Genomic DNA, 20,434 nt, shown 5'->3' with positions numbered 1-20,434 from the left:
TCTTTCTCTTAACGTTAATTCCTTGCTTATGGTTTTGCCTGAAACCCGCCATTTTCTGTATTTCATTTTTTTTTTTTCAAGAAATGGCGTTAAGAATATTTTGGTTTCTTTTATTTTCTTCCATTGCAGTCTTTTAGGAATAATAATAATAATAATAATAATAATAATAATAATAATAATAATAATAATAATAATAATAATAATAATAATATTTGAATGTGGATCTGCATTTTGGCATATTTTTCCTGACAATTTTATCTATTTTTCATTTAAAAGTGAGTTACTCTTGACAGGATTCCTTTGTTTAAATTCCTCTTTTTTTAAATATGAAAATCGACGAATAGATTTTTTACGCAACTTCTGTCGCTTCAGATGGACGAACGATGGCCTTTGCAACAGCAGTTATAGGACCTCCTTGCTGCTAAAATGAGATATTTTAAACCATTGTAAACAACATACTTGGCCTGAGAGAGATGCTGGAGGCGAGGTCTGTCTCCGCTCTGCCTTTCCATACTGTCCTATCTTAGTGGCAGCTTGAGCGTCATTGTTATTTAAGAAAATTGATGGCTTAAGATTAAGCCACTAAAGTGAACGCTGACCCTAAATGCCCTATGTCGAAGACTTTTAAAGGAAACTGAAGTCTGGCAGCGCAGGTCAAACATGATGCCACATCTTTATGTTTTCGTGAAAAAAAACTGGGTTTCCAATCACAATATCTAAAGTCAAAAAAGTTTTTAATGTCAGTTTTAAACTCGTGGCCATAATTCAGAAAACCTTCACTTGAAAAAATGAATTCCTTATTCGCCCCACTCTAGTGTTTGGCAGACTATAAACACCAATGTTTTGAGAGAAACAGAATGTATAAAATCTAAGTTGCAACATGGCTAACTACTTTTGAAAATTTTCCTTTGCTCGGACAAACAATAACGAAGGAAATAATGAGAAAGTGTGTTGTCGAACTTATCTTGTACAATTCTTCGCATTTTAACAATGTGTACTTTTGGTGTTGACAATCTTTGCTGCCAAGAAGAAGAAAATAAATTACTATAACAAATATTGTTAAAGAGCGTCACATGTCGCAGCTTTAGGAAAAATCTCTACATCATGAATGAGTTACGGGTTAGTGGCGATGCTGCGTGAAATACCATCCAAAATCCTAAAGCATAAAATCAGCTACAAAAATTGAATCAAATTTCTATGATGGACCTCATATAGGTATCCTTTCCCATTCAGAAACGAAGTCTTTAAATATATAGTAATGACCAATTCATGTTAAACATACTGATAAACCACCTGGATAAAATATCACTCATAATTTGAAGTATTTAAATGTCAACGCGCACCTTCCTGCTACTAGTGTGGACTTTTTATTAAGAAGGAACAGTCATTCAGCAACTAAACCTTATGATTTACGTGGAAAACGAAACAAGCCCCTTTATAACAGACAAAACTACTCCTTTATATCTAAAAACCGCGAAAGTAACGTTGACCTGTGGAATTCTATCTGGAGATTTGTTGAAACCTGTCACTGATTTCGAATGATCAAAGTTATATTTTCCATAAACGTCCTACTTTTTGGTATGGAAGAGAGAGAGAGAGAGAGAGAGAGAGAGAGAGAGAGAGAGAGAGAGAGAGAGAGAGAGAGAGCAGTTAGTTATAAAGATATTTGTTTCATAGGTAATCCGTCACGTCCAGAAAGGTGTACTATAAAATGAAAATCAATCATGTTCCCTGTTTTCCTTTAGACCCGTCACCAAATGCAAACACTGAAATAAAAATCATTCATCATACCTATTAAAAAAAGGGGAAGGAACTACAGAAATTTTCCTTTTAAGCATAAAGAAGGAAATGATGAATATCAAGGATACTTCTGGCATAAAAGTTGCAATTCATTTCCGTCGCAAGACCTCAGCAAGTGGGAAAATCTTAGAGGCAGATGTAACGCAGCTTGAACTGTCAGTAAAAAAAATCCACAGATAAAAAAAAAGAAATCTAAATTGATCAGATGAGAAAAACTGTGAAGACAGAAAGAAATGATGCTAAAAATGAAAAACACGAGGAAAGGAAGATAGCATGTTTCCGCTCATTTTTCATCAGTCTTCTTGAAAATGTAATTTAAGGTCTCGTTTCTGCCAATGTATTGGGTGTCCAGATTGCACCTAATTGGTCTTGGAGAGATTATATTGCTCAAATCTGCCCCTAAAAAATAAATGTATTGTTTAGAAGCAAGAATTTCTTTCCTCATCTCAAGTATTAAAGGCTTATGTTGGAGTTTCCTCTGATGTCTGGGGTGCTTCTTTAGTCCCCCTCCCTGATAGTATAAATCTATTTCTCAGTCCTCTTCTCAGCCCCAAGATTGTTTCTCTCTCTCTCTCTCTCTCTCTCTCTCTCTCTCTCTCTCTCTCTCTCTCTCTCTCTCTCTGTGCCAAACTCTGGAATTCTCCTCTTGCTTTCGGTTTTCCTAGCTCTTACAACTTTTCGTCCTTCAAGCGGATAGAACCCACCTTTCTTCCATATCTTATTCCATTTCCATCAAGCTTGGGAAATCTGAATGATATGAACAGCCGCTACCACATGCAGGCAATGTAGACATCGAGTCACGACGAAATGCAAATAAATTAGACTGAGACTAAATTACGTTATACATATAACTGAGACATCACTGGATTTTGTGGTAATGTTTGAGCTATAAATAAGGTAATGAAACGGAAAGGTTTCATAGTGTGTTAGAAATCAAAGCGAACAGGAAAAATATTAGTGTAATATTAGTGTAATAACATGGTTGAATAAAATTAATGTCAGTAATCTCTAACGCGCGCTCTCTCTCTCTTTCTCTCCCCTTGGAGCTCATATCCAAACTCGCTAATTTTAGACTTCTCGCCTAGGTATCAGATAATTGCTTTTTCTCCCAAAGAGTCTTTTCGCCGTGAGAACTCAGTAAATATTGATTGGCAAAGAAAACTCGCCTAGAAAGGACGACAGTGCGAGGTGAGAGAGAGAGAGAGAGAGAGAGAGAGAGAGAGAGAGAGAGAGAGAGAGAGAGAGAGAATACGAAGATTATGATAGTGAATTTAATGGTTAACTGATCCTTTCATTGTCTTTTCTAAGTAATATCTACATATCCAGTCATCGCCGCAAAATTACATGCTTCCGTTTCCGTTATTTTCAGTTTGAAGGAAAAACCATTCATTATCACACTAGGAAACTTCAAGGCTAGAATAGAGCCTTGTTGGTTTGACAACTGTAGTAACACCACATAATTTTAAGGGCGTTTAAGTTTGATTCTGGATAAATCCATTAGAGTTATTTATTTCGAAATAGTAACAAACTCTACAAATACATTGTATATGTAATAATTCTCTATTTAAAGACCTTTGACAGGCATTTAAAAATATGCAAAAGTAATTCTTATACACATTAACCTGTTATGGTTTGTAAATATAACGAACACTGGAATCTTTAATACTCTTGGAAGGAAAATGTTTTAGTCCGGAATAATACTGTCTCCCCCCGCCCCCGCAACAACACCTCACACATGACAAGCTAAAACAAACAGATGAGGTTATAAAATATGCCTTTGGTTTTTAAAGACACACTGAAATATCCATTTGAAAGGTAAATATTTCTGAAATTTCAGAGCCCACACCGCTCGCTCACTGAGATGATACCGTGATCTCTGCCCTTCACAGTAGAAAAGGAGGGTTAATAACCTCCAGCTGAACTTGACACCACCTTCTTTCTCAACCATTGATTTCCTTTAGTCTGAAAAGCACAGACTAACGGTGTTGCACGAGGCGTCATGCACACCGCACCACTTGTTTTCAAGCGACACGCACAGCGCATTAACGTGGCGCTATATACGAGTATAAGCGCTCTACAGCCTACGGCGAGACGTGATGTTTCCTTAAAATCATCTGCAATCAAATCAAATAAAAACAAGGTAACTCGTATGTTCATGTAAAACGGTTCCGCCCACGACAGTTCACCTTACTGGCCCCTGCTTTAGAGGCAGTACGCAAAAAACACAACCAGTTGCTTGAGACTGATAAGTCAGTTTAATAAGTCAGCTGGAGTTTAATTTTTCAAGTGAATTAATGCGATACAACTGGGAAACAATTTGTTAGGACAGCTTTTTATTCTAATGGCACTCCTATAGAGGCGATGGCCAATTTCCCAGGACGAAGGCGAGATTGCACAGGCGACTGGCTACATTGACGGCAACTACTACTGATAACACCGTAAAAGTTGTTCGAGATTCTGCAGAGCCAACTGGCATTACTGCAAAGGACAGTCGTTCAAAAATATACATTTTACTTCGATTCAAACTAAAATTATGGCGATTATTTTTTCTAAACGTTTAATTTTCTAACTACTTTTTTCGTAGGTTATCCAAAAGGAATAGATGGCCCGCAATGATGATAATTTGGTTAAATAAGAAAAATAATACATTTTAATTATGATGCAATAATTTGACTGTTAAATAAGAAAAATAATACATTTTAATTATTACTTTTAGCCAAAATATAATGACTAGGAATAATTACGATATATGTAAAAGTATACTGTATATATATTATACATGCATACATACAAATATGCATAGCGTGTGTGTGTGTGTATATACAGTATATATATGTATGTATGTATGTATATAGTAGTTGTGAAGGAATTCCAAACAAATAATGTCCGTTGATGGCTACGTGAAGTGAAGTATTTGAGCCGATGAGCTGACAATGTCGCTTCGTATTAAAGATGAACAAAGTCTTCACTTGACCTTTGAACAGCAAGTGACATCCGGGATGATTGATTTCTACATCACAGGTCATCTTCGTTGTCAGGAGGCAAACACGGTAACGCTGCATCAGCCCTCAAGATTTCTCTGCTGTAATACTGTAATTTAATGGCTCACAAGATCATGTAAGATCTGTACTGATATCCCTTCCTTAGGGCTATCCACTATGTTGGGGAGTATAACTTGTGAACTTGGATTCCTCTTTATTATTACGATATCAATATCCTTATCGGACAGGTGTAACGTAGAATAATATCTTTATCGAAGAGGTGTAAAGAGACAATACGTATAAAGTAAATGCAATTTGAATAATCAATTATCCTTACTACAGAAACAGTGCATAGGCACACCTATACAACAGTCGTTAGTAGATTTTCGGAGGACTAAATAAGTGAAATTTCTATCATGTATATATGAGCTTTTAATCGAGAAACATGCCAAGTGCCATTTTTAAAATATAATAAATTAAATTAAAAATACTTTGGCCCAGGATGTTTCTCGACTGAAAGGCTCATATGAAGATTTAATATACAAGAAAAGGGATCTTATATCTTATATATATAAGCTTTTCAGTCGAGAAACATGCCAAGTGCCATTTTTAAAATATAATAATTAAATTAAAAATACCTATGGCCCAGGATGGCGCTTGGCATGTTTCTCGACTGAAAGACTCATATCCAGGTACATCAAGGAAATTCAAAATACAATTTCTTCCTCCCTCTGCAGTAAATTTGATAGATGGGACCAAGTTATTCAGCTGAAGAACAAATTCCTGAAGATTTTCTTGAATTGGCCAAATACAGCAACATTCAGGTTGAAAAAAAAAAACACTCACGAGAGAGAGAGAGAGAGAGAGAGAGAGAGAGAGAGAGAGAGAGAGAGAGAGAATTATCGACTGTGAAAAGGATAACCATCAAGCAGGGCGAAACAACACAAACAATTACGGAACAAACGGATATCAGTGAGCACCACAAGATAAAGGGAGCGCTGATAAAGTACTGTAATGTTAAAAAGATCACAAAATGTCGAGAATTTTCGGAAGCCTGCTCAACTGTGGCAATATTCTCCGAGATTTGTCTGCCTCGTCTGATTATGAGAGTTTAGTAATAATATCACGAACAACTTACGGGTCAGATCTGTTCCTCTTAGTGTCTACGGCGGCCAAGTCGCGGCACTGGACGACGTGACACTCCAGGTGGCCCTCCTTGTAATTGTACTGGAGGCCGAGCTCTATCTCGCCCTTAATGACCACAGTGCCATACCGTCCTTCAGCGCCAGCAGAACAGACCGAAGCCATACTTTCGCTCCGAGACTGAAAAAGAAGAATTGCCTGGTTATTCGTTTCGTCTAAAGCTTCGTTAATGGAGTAGAAAAGAAAATGGCTATCAATGTACTCAGATTAGCTTCACTGAAGACTGTTCTAATTCTCTACAAATATAACGGCACAAATAATCCATACACACACACACTATATATATATATATATATATATATATATATATATATATATATATATATATATATATATATATATATATATACTGTATATATATATGTATATATAAATATACATATATATATACTGTATATATAAAATTCCTGCATATAAAAACCTAAAGAACTTTTTTTCTCATCACATGTAACAGCATGTAAGCAGAAAAAAATTTATAAAGAATATACATCGTCTTGAAAAGTGATTTTTATTAATTCAATAAAATCGTATCAAGCAAATGTCTGATGTAGGCTACACGAAGGTATTTTTATTTTAGTTAAGCAGAAGTTAGTGACTTGTTTAATATTAGAAACAGGTACCCTTCATTACCATCATCATGAATGGTGTAATAGAAAAAATGATTCGTTGGCATTACTATAATAGATGAAGACGTTAATGAAACACACAATAGCATAACCTTTAAAAATGTTTAAAACCTTGCATGAACAGGCGCAAACAATTCAATTTACCCACAGCATGAGTTCAACCAGTTCCCGCTGTTTCCGGAACACGAATAAACCTATAAAATTCAGCAGCTCTGCAGCAACACTCGTGGCTACTGCAAAGACTGTCGTTGAGCCAAGGCAACTAACTCTCTCTCTCTCTCTCTCTCTCTCTCTCTCTCTCTCTCTCTCTCTCTCTCTCTCTCTCTCTCTCCTTTGATTAGAGTGAAAAGTATAGGTAACTCTCAACAGAAAACAGCAAAGCTGCAAACATTAGAAAGGTGGATGCAATATCTGTATTAGTAAACTAACTGTAACCTGGCACAATTTTTGTTAGAAATTCTATACAAACAGTCATCTGGGAAGATTAAATCTTCTTGATAAAGCAATGACAGATTTATGTCATTTTCTAGCGCCACAAAAATTAGACACCGAAGCTGAAAACAAAGATACAGTATACATGCTAAAATTCGTAAGACGGACCAGACTGTAGCATCCAAAGCACACCGATGAAAAAAACTGTAAATACTTTCTATTAAGATTTTAACACAAAACGAAACTGTGAAATAAATCTACGCAAATACTTTCTCAAGGGATGTAGGGCGGGTCTATGGTGCTCTCTCTCTCTCTCTCTCTCTCTCTCTCTCTCTCTCTCTCTCTCTCTCTCTCTCTTTTTTTTGAGCTACATTGAGGCATTCATCTCACTGGTGTTACCATAAAAAGCAGTAAATCGGATAGCAAAATACAGATCTACCATATATAATTCATCTGTTTCTATTGTTGCTACTTCAACTTTGGATTCTTGGTAGTCTCTAGATATAACCCTATTGCGAATCTTGCAGTAAGAAGGAACTGATTGCATACATAAAGGCAAAAACTAGAAGAAGCAAAAACAATTTCACTTGTGTCTACACAAAAGAAAAGAGAGAGAGAGAGAGAGAGAGAGAGAGAGAGAGAGAGAGAGAGAGAGAGAGAGAGAGAGAGAGAGAGGAGACTTGACCTTAGCAAATTATACCCTTGCATGTCTGTGAATTGCATATATATTCCGAAGTAAAGGGTGAACAATTAAAAAAAAAAAAAAGGAATTCAATGGAAACTTTCTGAGAAATGACAGTGGAAAGAATTCTGGGATAAAGTTTCCGGGTAACATTATTAAATATAATAAAACAAGAGTGGCTGAATTGGAGGCGTAAAACAACAATAGAGTCATAATATGCTAATGTTGGAGTCATTTTCATTTGCACTGAAATGTACTACGTATATAATATACGCACCACACACAAGCACATGCATATACATACATACATACATACACACACACACACACACACACACACACACACACACACACACACACACACACATATATATATATATATATATATATATATATATATATATATATATACATATATATATGATTACAGAGAGATAGATTTCCGGCCTTGAGTGACCCCAAAGAAGAAACAACGGCTGTGGGCACTTAAGCCCTTGAACGTGCATTGAGCAGGATGTGAGGCCAGCAGCCACATTCCACATGCATCTTAAACTAAAAGAAAATAGTTACCAGTACCATGATAGACGCTGCGTGTGATTACGATGACATACGAGGGAAGAATGGTCAGTTATTCTGAATGACAGGAGCGAAACAATATTATCTTTATCCAAAATGGTTACGCTTAATAGTGACGAGGAAGCAGAATGGACGCACGACAGTAATGAGTCGTGCAGTGTCTGCCAGGAGGCCGTCATGCAACTGCGTGAAACGGGTTTCTGACCGTGAACTCAGATTCTTAAAGAATTCGACCATCGACACTCCAAATTACACATCTTGTACCTAAACCTCCACGCGAGTCTTACACACACTAACACAAACACTCATACACACATATACATACATGCATACATACATACACACACATATATATATGCGTGCGCGTCTATGTACATATATTCAGTGAAAGATTGACAAACAGACAGATACAGGTACTAAGCTCCCATATATAAATATTATATATATATATATATATATATATATATATATATATATATATATATATATATATATATATATACATATATATATACATAGTATGTATGTATGTATGTATACACACGCGCACACACATATATGCGCATCTAAACTACTGACTCTTAGGCAGTGAAGGCAGTTACCTGGGATGAAAAATGTAAAATTAACAAATGAATACGAATCAAAGCCAGCCGTAGCAAACCTGGTAGAATTCACCTGACGACCTAATTATTAGAAACAGCAAACAGCATCAAATCAGCCTGCACAGCAATACAAGAATAAGAGACCGACCACAAGGCTACCATAAAATGTCATCAATATTGTGCAGCGAATGATAATGTCTTTCGAAAATGTTTCAAACTTCATTAACTTTACAAAATGATATACCAGAGGGAATTAGTGTCTGTGCGTGTATGTCCATCAACCCCTCCACATGGATGCACCCAACCAGCTGCAGATTTGTCCACATGTGCAACTTTCCACGAGGAATTCGGTGCAGTGCATCTAGGAAATCGGAGAGGTCGTCGTCTTCCAGGCCAAAATTTCAACTTAATGAATTTCTGACCCGGAACTGTGAATCCGTGAGATCCGGAAGACCGTGACGTGCGTTTCGTAATTTTGTTTACAAAAAGGCTCTCGTAAATGAAGGACACCTCAAACCACAAGCCCTTGCCTTTCTGTCATGGATTTGTGGCCATATCACTGGACATTATCAAAACCATTTTTTAAAATGGGAATCGTAAACACTACTTTCACAGAAAAAAGTGACTGAAAAGATAAAATACTGTGTTAAATACATTTACAAAGAGACAATTGTTTTCACTGTCACTTGATCCGGTGTCTTTATTTTATATTACCCATGTGTCCTTTACATGATTACATTAACGGCACTTTTAATTAGAGTACGATTTTGTAGACCAGTGCCTTCGACCCTGAACTGCTAAAAAAGAAGTGGATCCATTTTATTTCCAACATGAAAGATAACTTTTCACAAGGAGTCCAAAATCTTCCTTAAGCCAAATATTCCTTTGTTAAGGACAATTCTAAGCTATTTGTATCTACTTTTCAGCCTAACCAACGATTAGAATTTTGAGATCTTTATATTTTAATGCTTTAATAAAGCAGCCATATTGTTTAGATGGCAGAATGGTCGAGACAAGCAAAAACTGATGATCAAAAGGACTGATGGTCCAGTTCAGTACCTCTACGAAGTGCTAGTGGCATATCGAGTCCTTACTAAAAACAAAAAATAAAATCAACTGCAACTTCAAGTGATCACTTAAAATGATGAGAAACCCTGGCGCTGAATCGCAGTGTGATGGATATCTCGTTACAGTACATTAAGTCGCCGTATCTGATTCTGCACTGAGCTATAAAATAAAAAAATAAAAAAAAAAAGAGAGAGAGAGAGAGTCCTGACTGAGTTACATCCATCAAACAGGCTATTTCCAGTTGGAGCTCCTCCATCTCCCGACGGTACCTGTGTCGTGATTAAATTTTGCTTTCTTCGACAACAAGCTGCCTTTCCCTCTCTCGCTCTTTTATATTTCTTCATTTTTTCTCTCCTTGGGGTTGCCATACATTTCTTTGATCTGGCGATCATGTTCGGATGCTAGAATAATGAAGGTGCGTATAATGCTTGTTTACATGTGTGCATTCATGTGCTTCTGAGTATATCATTATCATCATTCATGGGTATAAATTGTAATGGAAGCTGCGAGAATGACATGGCCTCACCTTTCTAGGTTTCACATAACAGAGTGCCTATGTTTGAAAAAAATAACGGAGGAACAAAGTAAGTAAAACATATGCAAGGTCAAGATGTATTTATAAAAGCAACAGTAATAAGAGATCAAAGGGAAGGGAAGCGTGCTGAAGTGCCAACCAGCGCAAAAGGTCAGAATCCAAGATCAATGGTTATGGAAAATGTTTTCTCTAAGTACAACGTTTTAATCGAGTGGAAACGTCTATTCAATGGGATCAATGGGGATAACTACCTCATCAAATTCGATTCTCCCCAATCAATGGATTAATTTATTTCAGTTTACCTCAATGCCTAAGCCCTTTGATAAGACAGAATTTTTGCGCAAATTGCCTCCCACGTCAGTGACGGCTTCATGAAGAGGGACACTGAATCAGATTCAATATAACATATATATATATATATATATATATATATATATATATATATATATATATATATATATATATATATATATGTGTGTGTGTGTGTGTGTGTGTGTGTATACTGTATATATATATATATATATATATATATTGGTTGCGTATGTGGAGTTGGAAAGTTGAATCAAACAGGTGTTTTGTGACGTATATGGATCTCGGAAAAGGTTATGAAAAGATCGATAGAGCCATGGGAAGCCCGTGGGGTGAAAGGGGTTGTACAGGATAAGTAGTTGAACGCTATTAAAAGACTATGATGGAAGCCAAGCATCAGTGAGAATAATGTAGACGGTAGAATGGCTGGTTTGATGAAAGAAAAAGCTCGAGACAAAGGTACGTTGCGACTCGTCGCTGTTCAACATCTTTGCGGACAGAGATGTAAGAAGTCCGAGAAAGGACGGTGGATGGATGTGCAAAGTTGCGAGTGAGGGCCACGAGGCGTGACACTGGGTGTGAAATAGTTTATGCTTGCAGAAAATACAATACTGATTCGGAATAAAGGAGACAATGCAGAGAAACTGAAAGGCTGAGAGATGTGGAGATACGTAGAAGAGATAGAAAAGTGCATGGGTGAAAGCATGTATCGTTGTCCTGAAATGATCAAACAATGATTCGGAAAGCATGGAGGGCGATAGAATGGTGGGAAAAAAAAACTGTCTATTTCAGAAGGAAGAAAGAGAGAAAGAGCTGAATAGATGGTGAAAGAGGTATCGGAAAGGAAAGGCCCTAATATCCAGGAAGAGCAACACTGTGTGCTGGATGAGGCCTGTGCATAAAGGTTCGATATGGCACTCATGTGGCTATTACAAACGCTAGGCCGCACGCGCACGCGCGCACACACATTATATATATAAATCAATTACAATTATATATATATATATATATATATATATATATAATATATATATATATATATATATATATATATATATATATATATATATATATATATATATATATATATATATATATATATATATATATATATATATATATATATATATATATATATATATATATACATACATAATGTGTCTGGACAAATGTTTGTGCGTACGTTCGTGATTCTAACGGTAGGATCACACAAAACAGCAGAGAAATCGAGAAATCTAATTAGCAACGCAGTACACTTTACAGGAGCCAGAGCAACTTCTTCACTTGGCTTATTACAAGGACCTGAAGCAAAGCCGGGCGTTACCGAGCTCGTTTACACTACAGCACTCTATTCCAGTATACCTAGACTGTGCTCTATTCCAGGCCGTTATCTTCGAATGCTAAAGTTTATTTCAAATGTGGGTTAAATCAGTAAACCGGCGTCATTATAATCGTATTCAACAGACATGCTCATCATAAAAAAAAGAAATATGAAATTCGTTAACTTCTCCATTTGTGGCTTTAGCAATCTTCTACATAAGTGTACATGTAATCTAACCGTTACATTTCTCTATCTCATATCAATTATGCACAGATGAAATTAATAGAAAATGGGGTACAAGGAACTAAAATTTACTTGAAGCTTCCTTTGTTGTCGCAGGGCCCTTGCATACAAGAAAAAAAATATATCGAGTGTCCCCTTGCATACAAGAAAAAAATATATATATACCGTATATATATGTATATATATATATATATGTATATATATATATATATATATATATATATATATATATTATTAAGCTAAATGATTACCATCAATAACAACGATATTATCAGACAAAATTACTATATTGTCAGTCGATATCCAAGTAAACAACGAAGCAAAAAACAATCATATTTGATAGGGCCAAGTTTATGACCTTTCAATTGTGAACACTGCCATTTTAGCAAGCTTGTTAAATCATTACCCCAAGTTTTCATGACTGCGGTTTTTACTAACTCTGGTTCATAATATAAATAAACTGGCATTTCATCTTATTATAACTGCCGGTGTAAGATGAAAAGTCTGTCAGACATATCAGTTTAATGACTCATCCAAAGTGCATACGGAATGCTTCTGTAACCCGTACAATAAATTTTCAAGGTAGCCAGCCGGTTTCTCTTTTGATATTCGGTTTCTAATGCAAAAAAAAAAAAAAAAGTCAAATTGGATAATCCTGATCTTACATCCTAATCATTAACGCTCTGTCATTCTACATCTCAGAATGTTTAAACCTGTACACTACTTTGCCATGGACATATAAACGGTGTAACACACCCTAACACAGCCTATCAATGAATTTCGACAATATTCCTTTGAGTAACTTTTTTCCCCTAAATGTCATATGGCATTTCGCGAGAAGAAATTCCACTTGATAGAACTGTTTTGTGCTTTCGCTGCATCTGGTTTCTTTTACGTTCGACAGAGTAAACGGCTGCTGCGATCCAGCGCATTCCTTTCACCGTGAACAACTGGGTTCGATTTTGGAGCTTGGCACTTAGTGATCCTAAGAAGGTGGAAAATGGCATATAAATCTTTGATGTCTAGTTTTTGTCATGTTCAGGTATTTGCATACTATTAATTGTTTCAGAATCACAAACTCTCAGGCCAACAAATATATACACTATGTGTTGGAGACCCTCTCTCTCCAGTCATTTCTTTCACACCTGTGGTCTATTTGGGCACAAGGTTGACTTTCCGGTTAGCTTTCACACACGCACGAGGAAAATGGTTACATTTTTAAATGCGATAACATCAATTGATAGAAATGTGCTCAGTACAAATTTAGTGCAATCATAATAACTAGGTTAATGAGAGAGAGAGAGAGAGAGAGAGAGAGAGAGAGAGAGAGAGAGAGAGAGAGAGAGAGAGAAATGTCAAATGTCTCAAACTAACTCGAATCCTTTATCTGAAGTGTCAACAGCGATTCCATCTGCAAACCTCTAAATGTGTGTAGTGTAGGTGAGTATGTACGCGTTCCTGCGTGTCTGTGCGTGAATGTGTTCTCTGGTCGAACAGACACACAGCCAGAAGGGCCACCCGTCAGTCACGTCCCTCGAGGGCTGCAGAAGAATGTGGAGCACCAGACACACTTCCGGGGCCGCAGGATCTTTCTCCCAGATTCGAATTCAAAGTTCAGGAAATCATTCACCAAACGAAAAATATTTCGGGCGTTTTTCCCACAGGTGAACGAAGGTACATTTTCTCTCTCTATTATCATCATTACATCAACTAATTTTTCAAGTCTTGACTGATAATTACATTTGCAAAATTTTTGCAGTTCATTTGTGATAGCCATTCTCAGCACACATTGATATTACAAACTATACATGAATGGAATGTATTTCATTTTTTACATTCTGAATTAATTTCCTTCTCTTTATTATCACTTTCAAGGAATTTAACAACAATTAATGTTCAGTTGTATACTAATTTGGATAATGCAAAAATAACAGGCACCAATTATATGACACATTGGAATACAATATATTTAGAAGTGCTGTTTTCCAATTTATCAACAGAGTTAATAGAAATGCGGAGCAAATGAACAAATTCACATCCACAAACCATAAGAGAGTATTTTCCAAATCACTTCACATACGAGTTGCAACTAGTATTACTAAAAGGCAAACTGAAGCTCACGGGCAGTCTGCTATACATGCACTGCAATTTATCTTCAAAATCAATATCGTCATGAAGCTGAATATAATTAAGCACACGATTTCGTGTGCTACCGAACTGTTAAAAATACGGATATAGACGACCCGAAGGATTTTAAATTATTTTCGTTGCCGTCAGGAGGCCCTGAACGGCTAGTAGAAAGTGTTACACTGCAGTTTTAACTCACGCTTTTAGGATAATTTGTCGCCTCGTCAAGGTCTTTCGAGTAAGGAACCTTCAAAATTCACAGACGTCTAAAGAGCCTTGGACAATAGGGGGAAAGGTGGATATTATGCCAGTCAAGTGGTTCAAGCCTTGGCTGAACCTTCAAAGATTAAGAATTAAAGTATGTCGTTTCCTTGTCAGTACTGAGCCAACTGAGCTGCGGCAACAAATGACCATCGGAGGAATGATTTTTGATATAACACTTGAACGCCAAATAAAAGACCATCGCGAAGGACAGCCTTTTGGCATTGAGAAGATGATAATACAAATGAGTAAAGAAAGACTTTGTGGAAAACTATCAGGAAAAAAAAAGATGAAAAAATTCTGATGTGATCTTTTGGAAAAAAAGGGTTAAGCAATGCTCACAAAAACAGTGAATAAATGAAAAGAAAAATAAAAGAATATTTCTAGGTCAATGAAAACAAAGGGGAAAAACGACCCACAAATATACTGTAGTGAAGGGAAGATGGGAGCAAATAGGAATGTATTAAAAAAAAAAGTGCACGCGCAAACATCAACAACAATGTGAAATTAAGATGTGGCAAATATATTTCAGAGCTGCTGGGGATTTATCGACGATTCAGCAGTTTAAGTATGAATGTGACAGTGATCACTGTCTTCCCTCCTTGGACGACCCCCCACCTCGCCCCCCCTCCCCAACACGCGCACTTACTATTAGAGGAAACAGCTTTATTATTATTATTATTATTATTATTATTATTATTATTATTATTACAAGATTCCGTAGTGCGGGTCAAAGCAGTTTACAGGACACATCAAGCACAAGACGCCAGGACATTGACCACCTGGGGAATGTATTTCATACGAATTACTGAACAAAATTTTTTCTTTCTTCGGGGCCTAGAAAATTTTCTAAATTTTAAGTGAATAACAGCAAAGCAAAAAAGTCCGAACAAGGAGAGAAAGAGAGAGAACCAAAATGTCGGCACATAGTTAGGCAAAAACAAAACCGCTCAACGATTTCAGATGCATTCCCCGGCTTCCTTAGCAAAAACATAAAATTTGTAACCTCTCCATTTTCCATACCTTTCCGTAATAATTCCGGATTTGGACAATGAGGTGACTATATAAGCTCCGGGTATAGGAATACCCCTTTAAAAATCCCCTTATGAATTGAAAAACCATTTTGGAATAACAATGGTGGCCTTTGGAGGCATTACGTACGCATTTTTCTTTACAGCTCTTTTTTCACTTATCATTTTCACAATTATTTAGGCAAGTAAAATTTTATGAAGAGTTTTTCGGCTTGTTTCAGGAAATTTTCCTCACTATCTTTGCTTGAAAATGTTTCTAACGCAATTGGTTGGAAATTTGTACAATGACTGCACAAACTAGTCGAATTACTGCCAAATGCCAGGGATTTGAAAATAAGTCAGAGTCCTTGACTCTAATCAGAGTTTTTTTCGTTTTATTAAAACATACGTTATATTATTTGAATATCTGACAAATCTGCTTATCAGTTACTTGGAAAAGTTAGACGTTTTTGGAGCGTTGCTTAATCCTAGAATTTCTTACCAAGATTCAACATTTTTGCTCCGCATTTTTTATGACGTCGCAAGTTATACTTATGGTAACGATAACGCCATTAGCAAGCCACTTCAAGACACAAGCAGATAACATTCCCTACAAGCACAAAAACAAACACTGAGACACTTATCTGGAGACTCTTCCTTGTGACAGATAGGAAGATAAGATAAATGAAGCAAACAATCAACACTGAAAGCATATCCATTCACTCAATCTCGTTTATCAGAAATCTACGTTATCAACTACAACGCACATCATAACACACGTCACAATACAAACAGTTTCATAATTAGCTAGAATAATCCCCAGAATAAGGGTTCAAAGTATCTAGGGTCCGAAACTGAGGGGAGATGCTTATTTACGAAGCAGAAAAGAAAACGAAGTTGGGTCGCAAAAGGAGAAAGATAAAAGTCATGTCCTGCTTAAATGAAAGACAATACAGAAAAATATTGCTCCATGTAATATTCAAGTAAGAAACTACGCTAAATTAAAGTATATGTAATAAATGCTTAGGGGTTCTATGAAGAACAAAAAGTAACGAGTGAAATTTCTCTTTACTCAGTAGTTTTTCATGCACGACTATTTCTTTCCGTGGGTAATGTATGCGTTTTTACTTGCATATATACAGATTAAATGACATACATTAATAGAACGTAACTCATCTACCTTCCCTAAATAACCTTCAAGGGTCAAATGCCAAGAATGAACACAGGAAAAGCTTTTGATACGCGTACTGAGAAATGCGAATATGAAATGCTGATTGTTCCAAGCACGGGAGATTAAACTCCATTCACACATGAAGACGGCAATTAAGGGAGAGCAAACTTTTTATTATTGTTAAGACCATCATCATTCTTAATTTGCATATATTCATATTATAGACTTTTACTTTTAAGTGGACTTAACACTACGAATTTGCCTCGTAGGTTCCTCCAACTGATAACATACTATGTATCAGCAATAATAAAGATCATAAAACAAACAGAGATCTATTACGATGTAAAGGAAATTTATGCAGTATGCAAACGACTCTTATATTAAAGTAAGTCGATTTTTTTACAAAAATTCTCACATTAATCATTAAAAAAAATTCTCACATTAACCATTAAAGGTTAAACAGGCAATTCCTTCATAGTAGGAGCGACTACACACGTCTTAATATTTTGCCATAATGAGGTTGCCGAAAAACTATAAACCAAACACAAACAATTGCACAACCCTAATACCGATGACATTCAATGAAATACTTTTAACGACTCTCACTCACTTCCTCTGTTTCTTTTTGGCGTCAGACCAGCTTCTTTCTCAACAAAGCAATCAGTCATAAGAATGAATGGTATACACCATCCCTGAGTGAACATCTTGAAAGGCTACCTTCATAAATACCTAGCCACTTGAAAACTGGTAAGTGGAAGCGTCAAGACAAAGTACTGGGTCAGTTGGTCAGCTTCATGGTAGCAGACACGTATACCCCACTCTAGGGCATGAGTCTGCACATGCCGAATATCTGAATGAGTGCGCACTCTAGGGGCCCACTCGCCGAGGGTATCCCCCAAGTACATTTGCTTGCTGTATCAGTAATGGCAGTAAAAGCAACAAAGTCAAAGTAGACCAGGTAAGAATTATGACCTGCATTTGGATCCCATAAATGACCAGGAGCATCAAATCTCAGGTCATCTGGGAGAGATTTCCAGTGGACTGACTTGTAACAAAAGAGAGACAAAATAAGAAAACAGAAAACGCAATTTCTGTTTTGATCACTGTCAACATCATCCGCTCTGGTCTTGGCTTACGATTCAAAATAAGTGAGCACAGTAGGCAAAATGAATGCAGAATTAAAAAGTATAATCCATTCAGAGACCTGTGTTGAATTCAAAGGTGATGTCATAATAACGAAAGGCCATGTAACTGTGCTAAAAGGACTAATAAGACCAAATCATGCCTGTGTCTTTCATCTTTTAAAGAAACAAAAAGGCGAGGTAAAAAACGGTACGAGAGAGAGAGAGAGAGAGAGAGAGAGAGAGAGAGAGAGAGAGAGAGAGAATCTGCAATTAACATGAAGCCGTCGCTTCTTTCTTTGAATTACGAATAAAGACGGAATGAAGGAAACAAAAAAAAAAGCAAACTTGTAACAATAAATTCCGCCAACTGTACAACATTAAAGATTTACAACATACTTCTGTTATGAAAAGCATTCTCGTGTGTCAGTGCAGAAGCAAACATCTGCTCTGATTGCTCAGACATCTGTCGGAAGAGAATTTCATCGAGATTTACGCCCTTTTCAACTTGCCTGTCACTGTCACGGGATTCTGACAGCTAGCTAGCTCTCTCTCTCTCTCTCTCTCTCTCTCTCTCTCTCTCTCTCTCTCTCTCTCTCTCTCTTATATAATCACCATCTCACCTTACTACACTTCTTGAGAAAACGTAAGGATGGCATTTGTAGAATACCTGGATGATAACCGCCTTTCGCACAAGTTATTAAAATTGAAAGAAGCGGGACAGCCAAGACGACTCAGTATTTTTGACTTGACTGGAGTTCTCGAAAAAGTAGGCCTCTTCATGTTATGCAGAGTAATGAAAAAAAAAATGACTAAACGTGTTCGTAGAAGGTTAACAACATAATTTTCTGTTGATTTTTCTATAATTTTTGACAAAGTAGGCCGTTCCATGGTATGCATTGTGATTGCCAAAAATACTAATCGTGTTTGTAGAAGAACTGCAACATAATTTGCTGTCAGACGCTTTAAGTATTGGCGAAAGGTCGGTTTTTAGCTGGTGATTTAGGGCAAGTTCTTCGGCTGTCAATGATTCTGGAGTCCTGACAATATCCAATTTCCTTGAGAAATTTGAACGTTTTCTGAATAAACTAAATAATGTATTTCCAGTTCATAATCGCAATAACAGGTAACGAATACAAAACAATTACAGAATAAGCACAATATAGATACAGCTAGTAAAACCAATATGAACCACTGCCCTCACGATGTGCATTCCTCAAAACTTCAGCGAAAACGAGTTGATGGACTGCAACGCAGTTTCAAGATGAAAGTAGAAAATCAGCATGACCTTCCATTTCGTGACAGACTTCCAGCCACGAAAACGAATGGTGTCCGGGATGAACTCAATCGAGCGCTATATTATTTTAAATTTGTCACATTTTTGCGTCACCTTGTTTCAATTTTAAAATCATAACCTCTAGATTAAATGTTCAGTATTGCCACTCGCTGCCTCTAACCTGTGGCCTAACAAAAACTGTATGCACTCAATGAGGTCTACTCTCAGATTTTTTTCTACGATCTTCGCAATAAGCACAACTCAAACTAGACCCAAACATCAAATCCAATTCAAAGGTTCCCACCTCTCTCTCTCTCTCTCTCTCTCTCTCTCTCTCTCTCTCTCTCTCTCTCTCTCACTTACATACATACATGCATACATACATACATACATACATACATACATACATACATACATACATATATTTATACTGTATATATACATATAATATACACATATATGAAAATATATTATTTCCGAGGTAGAGCGAATTGGATACTAAAGGACGTTTGTAGCAGCTTAATGCTTGTATATGAATCACGGTGATGTGATAAAATTCATTTATATATATATTTGTATATATATATATATATATATATATATATATATATATATATATATATATATATATATTATATATATTATACATAAAGAGAGAAACTGAACTGTCAAAGCTTTCAACGAACATATATATACATTATATACATACAGTGATTAAATCTCTCGTTCGCGTACGTGGGAATGAATTATTTAGTCAGTAACAAACATCCCAAATCACAGTCTCTTGTAATGTAAGTCATCAGCCGATAGCAACGCTGCTTTTGTATGGCTCACATCAAGATCCAGAAATGGCATAAATTCTATGGAAAATTGGGTTACTGTAATGACATGATGTTACGGGGAAACTGTATTATTATTATTAATATTATCATTATCATTCTTATTTATCAGAAGGATATTTTTTGTATAGGCAACAAAAAGAAAAACGTTGCAAGCTTCAAATCATGAGACTATCTATGGCTGCTCAGTGTATTTAACGACATATAATTATATTATAAAAGTCACATGATCCAAGAGTAAAAACCCACAA

General features: G+C 36.3%; 1 protein-coding gene across 8 annotated transcripts in view; it reads right to left on the bottom strand.

The window, feature by feature from the left end:
* Positions 1-20,434, bottom strand: part of LOC136841688 (uncharacterized) — a 595,588-nt gene that overhangs the window by 17,843 nt on the left and 557,311 nt on the right. For all 8 annotated transcript variants that reach the window (XM_067108885.1, XM_067108886.1, XM_067108884.1 and 5 more), the window contains one exon: positions 5,920-6,104. In XM_067108885.1, coding sequence (XP_066964986.1) covers positions 5,920-6,104 — 185 coding nt within the window. The remainder of the gene's footprint in view (positions 1-5,919; positions 6,105-20,434) is intronic.

This window comes from Macrobrachium rosenbergii, chromosome 9, assembly GCF_040412425.1.
Source record: "Macrobrachium rosenbergii isolate ZJJX-2024 chromosome 9, ASM4041242v1, whole genome shotgun sequence".
In the NCBI taxonomy this organism is placed as follows: domain Eukaryota; kingdom Metazoa; phylum Arthropoda; class Malacostraca; order Decapoda; family Palaemonidae; genus Macrobrachium; species Macrobrachium rosenbergii.
The sequence above is the reverse complement of the archived record's forward strand: the minus strand, read 5'-3'. Positions and strand labels throughout refer to the sequence as shown.